This window comes from Numenius arquata, chromosome 7 (assembly GCF_964106895.1).
Source record: "Numenius arquata chromosome 7, bNumArq3.hap1.1, whole genome shotgun sequence".
Taxonomy (NCBI): domain Eukaryota; kingdom Metazoa; phylum Chordata; class Aves; order Charadriiformes; family Scolopacidae; genus Numenius; species Numenius arquata.
The window spans coordinates 4,145,296-4,153,148 of NC_133582.1; the positions used below are offsets into that span (position 1 = coordinate 4,145,296).

A 7,853-nucleotide genomic window follows, 5' to 3' on the forward strand; every position below is an offset into this window, starting at 1 on the left:
AGTCCTCTTCCTAGAGATTCAGCTGATAGATAAATCCCCTCCTGGAACATCTCAGAAACATTAACATAAAGAGTTATAACCTGAGGTGGCAGGTCTCCTTCACTAGACAGAGAGCAGTCAAACAAACTCAATTTCCTTACTGTATTTTAAGAGTGTAAAACAGCCCCATCTGAACCCAAAACACATTCTGATTTTTCCAAGTCTTTCTAAAGATAATAAATAAATAATCACACCTGATAATTCCGTGATTCCGTTGATCGTATTTATGGTTATACATTCAGTTATAGGTTCAGAAGAAAAAGCACTGCTATTCCAGTTTCCTCATTCTTCACTCTACTACCCTTTGACAAACACCTAACCCATTAAAGTTATTATCTTACTAAATGTTGATGTCCTTCACTCAAGATATTTGAGGGGGGGCATATTTGAGTTTAGAACGACATAATTCAATAGTTTCTAATTCAGTTTACAGGAAGAAGTTGTTCCTACATATTAAGGTCAATATCAAGACCGAGGTGCGTGTTTTAGAAAATGTAAATCACAGCTTAGAATATTTTCTGACTTCTGTAAAGCTGGATGTGAACAACTCCCTATAACCTTCAAAACAGCTCTGTAGTACATAGAAGTTAAATAAACCAGTGACAAAAAAAAAAAAAAAGTGTTCTACAAGGAAAGAAAGTCCAAATACATTCACTTAAGAATTATTAAAACAAAATACTTTACCAAGTTGGAGCCACTCTGAGAAGCATGGTGTCCAGTCTCTGAGCAGCACGCAGGAGATTCAGGCACGTGGGATTCATTTCCTGAATTCAGCAGAAAAAAAGTGTCTCCAAGAAAACAGTCATCATGCTGAGGGTGCAAAGTGCTTCTGGCAAAGGGGTTAGGATGACAACACCACTCTTCAACTAAAGCACTCCAGTTTTCACTTGGTAGAGGAAGAACTCTGATAAATTTCCTAAGAGGGAAGAAAAAAAAAATTCAATATATTATATTCTTCTCAAAGACACTAAAAGAGAGCTTAGACGCCTTAGAAAAAAAAGGAGGAAGTATGGCATTTTCTCCCAAAAGGAAGCATTTGACTCTCAGTCCAAGGCACTTTCTTTGGATGAATTCTGAGAAAGCAATGGCTGAGTATTTCCTGCCAAGTTTGTGATGAAGCATTTCCCAAGGGTGAACTTCCAACGCTTGTAAGGCAGAACTTGGCATGATCCTCTCTTGAAATGAATTACATGGCAAAAATAAAACAGTTCTACACAGTCATGAAAAACATCACAATGGGCATTCTGCAATTATATTTATTATTATTACTTGTAAAGTTCCCTTGCTACAAATGTTGATATAAAACCAACAGAAACAGCTCGCTACCACAGCAAGGGAGAGCACGTCCTTTGAAGTCCCTCAAAGTCAGATACCAGATTTTGAAAAAGACAAATCCTGATTAAAAAATACCACAGTATGTCTTCATTAAAAAAAAAAAAAAAACCCAACCAAAACCCAAGCATAATGCAAGCTTAATTTAGATTCAGATTCAACTTTTAGAAGTCACATACAATAAAAAACCAAATCCCTTTCTCCTGGACAGCTGTATGGACCAAGCAGGCTGCTCCAGGCAACACCAGACTTTGCTTTCTTTTAACTGACTTTCTTTGGTTACACACAGTGCCAGAGGATTTTATAAGACTGGGTTTGGAACCACTGATTTCTGTTGTGAAAATATAGTCTCAAAGCTAGAATATATACATGTGGCTATATAAATACCAGTTTGGTCATCAAGAGTCAGTGGTCAATACTCTCCTGCCTACAGTTCCTACAGTCATTCTGTGGTCCCCCTACATGTGATGTTATTAAGAATGTAGAGGTACTGATGGATACTGTCCACATATTTACACTTTCTTTAATCTGGGTTTTCTAGAAAACTATTGCACTGGGAAGAAATTCAGCCCCTTTACCAAAACAACAGGGAATGGCTTTAACGGTGTGCACCTCTCCAACAGTTTCTTCTGCAAAGCGCAAGTGTTTGTTTCAGAGCTGTGCTTACTGCTCTCTGCCTAGTTTCCCTGAATGCCTTCCTTTTGTTCCCGTATTTCTTCTGCTGTCACCTGAAACCTTTAGATAGACTTTCTTCATTCTACTCTTTATTTAAAACTTGCAGATACAACTTTGCTTATGGTGCTACAACAAATAATCACACAGCTGCCAAGGCAACAGTTAGACACCCTCCCTTTCTTGCAGTTCACAGACTACTCTTTTCTGAAGATGCTCGTCCTTCCCTTTGTAGTTTCTTGTGCCTTTTGTATCGTTGAGTGGGTGAAAGCAAAATCTTTTTATAAAAACTTCCTTCTTTCTGGACCGACAATGCATTTTAAACTGCACTTGCCCCACCTGCAGATGAAAGCTGGAATAACTCATCCTCCCACCCAGCTTTACCATAACTAAACAAAATCACTTCTCAGCACTACCCATCACTGTCTTCACTCTCTGTGGTCTCACAGAGCTGCCTGGCAGAAAAGGACCTGGGGGTGTTGGTCGGCTGTGGGCTGAACATGAGCCAGCAGTGTGCCCAGGTGGCCAAGAAGGCCAACAGTATCTTGGCCTGTATCAGAAACAGCGTGGTGAGTAGGACTCGGGAGGTGATCGTTCCCCTGTACTCAGCACTGGTGAGGCCCCACCTCGAGGGCTGTGTCCAGTTTTGGGCCCCTTACCACAAAAAAGACATTGAGGTGCTGGAGTGGGTCCAGAGAAGGGCAACGAAGCTGGTGAGGGGTCTGGAGAATAAGTCTTATGAGGAGAGGCTGAGGGAGCTGGGGGTGTTCAGCCTGGAGAAAAGGAGGCTGAGGGGAGACCTTCTTGCTCTCTACAACTCCCTGAAAGGAGGGTGTAGAGAGACAGGGGTCGGTCTCTTCTCCGAAGTCACAGGCGACAGGACAAGAGGAAACGGCCTCAGGTTGCGCCAGGGGAGGTTCAGGTTGGCTATTAGGAAGAATTTTTACACTGAAAGGGTTATCAAGCCTTGGAATGGGCTGCCCAGGGAAGTGGTTGAGGCACCATCCCTGGAGGTGTTCAAAAGATGGGTTGACATGGTGCTGGGGGACATGGTTAAGTGATGTTTTTTTTGTCAGAGTTAGGTTGATGGTTGGACTAGATGATCTTGAAGGTCCCTTCCAACCTAGATGATTCTATGATTCTACATACCGCCTGAGACACAACCACAATTCTGCCATGGTGGGGCCTTAATTCTGGTGTTGGCCTAATGACCGATTATTCGTCAGCCTTGAGGGCAACACAGAAGACTCAGAGAGCACAACCCTGATCTCTGAAGCCATATAAAAACACACAAAAAGCCACAGATCTCAATACACGTAGGGAAGTCCAACCACAAAAAGGAAATGTCTCGAGGAATAGCAGAGAAGCAGGGAAAGAATCCACATTTCCCAGCTTCCAGGGCAATGCACCAAACTCTTTGTACGGTACTTCTACTTTCCAGCCAGAACGAAATCAAGAAGCAAATGAATAAAGGGTGAAAAACTGTTTCAGGTAATTTTGCTTTTAGTCACCCGCAGTGCTTCAAAACTGTTCTCATCTATCAGTTTCAAAAAAAATGCCTTTTAGCTGTCTCTCTAAGTACGCCAAATAACATGAATAGCAATCACTATGGCATTTAGGGCTATAAATACAAGACACTGCAGTACTCACCGGTCTTTTACTATGACGTCACCACAGGATTGACAGTAAAAAACGTAACTCTTCTGGGGTTTCAGACTTTCCCTCAAAGTATAAACCAAATCTATAGAGAGAAGAGAACATATTAATCTCCCAGGTTGTATAAAATTTTCAGCCACTTGTATATAAAAATCCTTCCAAGTACCTCAAACTAAAAAAAAAAAATAAGAATCTAACAAACAAAGCAAAACGCTGACATTTTAAACACAACCTTAATTTATTTACCTGTAGAAGAAAATAATTACATTTCAAAAAAAATCGCCACCTCCACTGCATGCTCCATATTGCAAGTAGGAATTGTATATGTGAATAATTACGTTAAAGGTGCAAATCCTCTCCACAGAGGGAGCTGAGACATTGGTAACATTACAGAGATTGTATACATTAAAATTCAACGCTACCCTTGTGTAATGATAGTTCTGCTAACTTGTGTCTCTGCAATATGAGGGTGCATCTCAATGTGTAACACAAAATAGTTGGGGGGGCTGGAAAGGGCACTAGTTTTAAATTTTCAGGCAGGTAAGATACGCAGCCACTGTGGTACCACTCAAGGAATAGAAAGTGTGCAATACCCTCTGCAGGCCAGCAAAGCAAAAACAGTCTCACAAAAGCTGGCTCAGACAACTTTTCCAAATTGAAAAAGGGAGCTCTAAAAGCCTCCACAAATTATCAAATACCATTAGGTGGAAAAAAAGTAAAACTGTTAACCTAGCTCTGTGTATGAATAGGTTTTGCCCTGCCCACTTTCTATAGTTTGGGAATCAAAGTTTATTCTTTGCACTAGCGTTCAGTATTTAATGTGTAAATTCAGTAATGTGGCTGCAACCACAAATGAAAAGTACTTTAAAAGGTTACAGAATTTCACAAAAGACATAACTAGTTTTGCATCCTAATATAAAACATTAAGGGCTGACTAAGCTTATCCAATATATGTGTCAATTACAATCTGGTTCACACACATGTTTTTCACTGGATTTCAAGTATGAATTTCAAAGGTAAATTTTTAAAACTTCGCCTTTGATCTTTTTAAGCATGCCTCGTTAATAAGAGACACAAAATAATTTTTATGTAATTGAACTGTCAAAGCACATGCGTAACTACAGATTAACATACAGAAGCAACCTCAGCACACCATAAAATCAACAGAGTATTCCAGTGTGTTTCTGGTTCTGAAACCATTATTGTACATCACACACTTTAAGGGTCATTTCTACTTGAAAACCACAGAACGACAGTTTGTTGTTATTGAATGTATCTTTCTGTGTCACACGCTTTTAAATGAATCTAAACAAATTGAGCTTGGATGACTGAATGAAAGAAAGTAACATCTATACTACCATACTTCTTATTTATGCAATCACATCCTAAACCCGAATTAGCATCATGGAAATGAAGCAGGTAACTTTGCAGATGTTGCCCGCAACATTAACCTCTGCAAACTCAGGCTGTGAGAACAAGCAGCTCCAACACAAACTCACGGTCCTTTACAATTAAGTGGTCGACGACAACCTTAGTACGATAGCCTGGATGAACCATATTGCTGCATTTTCAGCTACCAAACACGAAACAGGAGGGAAGGAAAAGAATTTTGAATATGGGAAACCACGAGGAAAGAACTGAGAGCAGCTCTCAGCACAAAACACTCAGCAAACGTGTTTCCCTTCCATTCCACCACTTTTTGCACTTTTGGTTTTTAAAACTGACAATTTTACTAAATTTTATCACTTGCTGTTCAAATCCTCCAGTCAGAGCTACAGAGACACTTTTAGAAAAAGCAACAGCATATGCACAACGCAAACCATGAACTCCAGCTGGTTTGCTTTGGATTTTTTTGTGTGCTTCAGAATCATAGAATGGTTTGGGTTGGAAGGGACCTTAAAGATCATCCAGTCCCAACCCCTGCCATGGGCAGGGACACCTCCCACCAGACCAGGTTGCTCCAAGCCCCATCCAGCCTGGCCTTGAACCCCTCCAGGGATGGGGCAGCCACAGCTTCTCTGGGCAACCTGGGCCAGGGTCTCGCCACCCTCACAGGAAAGCACTGCTTCCTAACACCTGATTTAAATCTCCCCTCTTTCAGTTTAAAACCGTCACCCCTTGTCCTATGGCTCCCCTCCCTGATCAGGAGTCCCTCCCCATCTCTCCTGTAGCCCCTTTAGGGACTGGAAGGGGCTCTAAGGTCTCCCTGGAGCCTTCTCTTCTCCAGGCTGAACACCTCCAACTCTCTCAGCCTGTCCTCACAGGGGCGCTGCTGTTGAAACCCTCTGCCCGACCCCATTTAAAACAGTAACTTTTCAGGTAAAGCAAAACAGCCTCTTTTTGTTTTTTTTTTTTTTTTTTTTAAGCAGCGGCCCCAGCTCCCCTCCCACAGGCCCGGCCCCGGCCTTACCGGCGGGGGGCGGCGGCGGGCGGCGCAGGCGCATGCGCAGGTGGAGGCCGTCGCCGGGGAGGCGGCGCAGGCCGCGGGTGGAAGACGGGGCCAGCCTGACCTCTGCCGGCAGCGCCGCCTCCGCTGCCCGGCGCCCGCCGCTCCTCACCGCCAGCCGGTCGGCGGCCACCCAGACGTCCAGCGCCGACTTCGGGTCGTCCGCTTCGCTGGGGGATAGGCAAAGGAAAGGGTTTACCTCAGGGGGATGGGGCGCGCCCCGGCACCCACCGGCGGTAAAGCGGGGTCTCCCGCGGGGGGCGAGGAGCAACCGAGAGAAATAAACCACCGTTGTCGGGAAGCGTTTATTTGCACAGTAGCTCGGGCTCTTCCGAATCGCGCAAGAAGGGAAGGGCAGGGGGAGGCGCCGCTACATAACCCGGGTACCCTCCCTCCCGCCATCCCTCCCGTTTAAGGCTAAGGGTGCTGAAAGCCAGAGCCGCCGCTCCGGCGCCTCCCCCGCCGGCACCGGCCCAAGCGGCGGCAGCCCGGCAGCCAGCCAGCCAGCGCTCCCGCACTACCGGATAACCAGCAAGGCGCTCTGCGTCCTCCGCCTGATCTCCAGCAGGAAGCCTCCCGCCATGCCGGCAGCGGAAGGGCTTCGCCGGGCCCGCACGGGAAGCCACCGACTCTTCCGCCGCCTGCCCGCCCGCCACAGCGCCGCCTGCAGCCGGGTGGCGGCCGGGAGGAGCCCCGGGGCGGCTGCCGGCAACCCCCTGCTCCTCCCGCGGTGAGGTCGGGCTTAGGGCTAGGTCCCGTCGGATCTTTAAAGACCATCTAGTCCCACCTCCTGCCCTGGGGCAGGGACACCTCCCACCAGACCAGGTTGCTCAAAGCCCCATCCAGCCTGGCCTTGGACATCTCCAGGGATGGGGCAGCCACAGCTTCTCTGGGCAACCTGTCCCAGTGTCTCACCACCCTCACAGCAAAGAATTTCTTCCAGAGATCTCCTCTCAATCTCCCCTCTTTCAGTTTAAAACCGTTACCCCTCATCCTGCCTGAGCCAGGGGCAGGCTCCGCAGTCAGTGCTGGGGACTGTCTCCCGTGTCATGTCTCCGCACCACCACCGAGCCCCTGCCTTGTGAACAACCCCCTCTCTGCCCTTTCTTGCAACGTTACAAGTCTGCCTGAATTCCTCCCGTTCCACCTTCTCCCAGCTCTTGAATGCTGTCACGTCGTGCTCGGACCCGTGCCACAGGCATTTGCAGCTCCGGGGTGAGGCTTCCTTCTGCCTCTCTTATCAAGAGACTCTTAAGCCCACCCTGGCACCCCTGGGTGACCTGTCCCTTAGCTCATGAGCGCTGTCACCACTGCACGCTTCATCCCTCACAGTATGTAAGAGGCTGTCGATGGTCTATATTTGGGGACACCAAAGCAAAAAGCTTTTGCTTTGGAAAAAAACCCCAGACTTTAGTGATGTTAAGCGTGTGCTTTCTGTCAAAGCCACAAGACCTTCTGCGATGGCAGAGAGTTATTTGAAAACATGATCTGCAAAGCTTCGGACAAAAAGGGAGATTTGCACAGGTTAATTTTCTAGCAATTTACTGTCTTAGACATGATTACTTTGAAGTAATATCCTTGGAGTTGGAAAACCAAGTAGATAGGAAAGTCTTGAAGTAGATGGATTAAGGCTAGATTTTGGGGGAAAAATACAGCAGACAATAGTCAGCTAAATTGAGGGTGCCGGAGCCCTGGAACAGGCTGCCCA

General features: G+C 45.9%; 1 protein-coding gene across 2 annotated transcripts in view; it reads right to left on the reverse strand.

Moving 5' to 3' along the window:
- Positions 1 to 6,813, reverse strand: part of UBE3D (ubiquitin protein ligase E3D) — a 73,823-nt gene extending 67,010 nt beyond the window's left edge. Inside the window, exons 1-4 of one of the 2 annotated variants that reach the window (XM_074150680.1) lie at positions 6,667 to 6,728; positions 6,110 to 6,315; positions 3,694 to 3,784; positions 724 to 955 (exon numbers count right to left, since the gene is read on the reverse strand). In XM_074150680.1, the coding sequence (XP_074006781.1) occupies positions 724 to 955; positions 3,694 to 3,784; positions 6,110 to 6,315; positions 6,667 to 6,728 (591 nt within the window). Of the gene's footprint in view, positions 1 to 723; positions 956 to 3,693; positions 3,785 to 6,109; positions 6,316 to 6,666 lie in introns of both variants that reach the window. The other variant, XM_074150681.1, reaches the window with a different exon arrangement.
- Between the last annotated feature and the right edge of the window lie 1,040 nt (positions 6,814 to 7,853).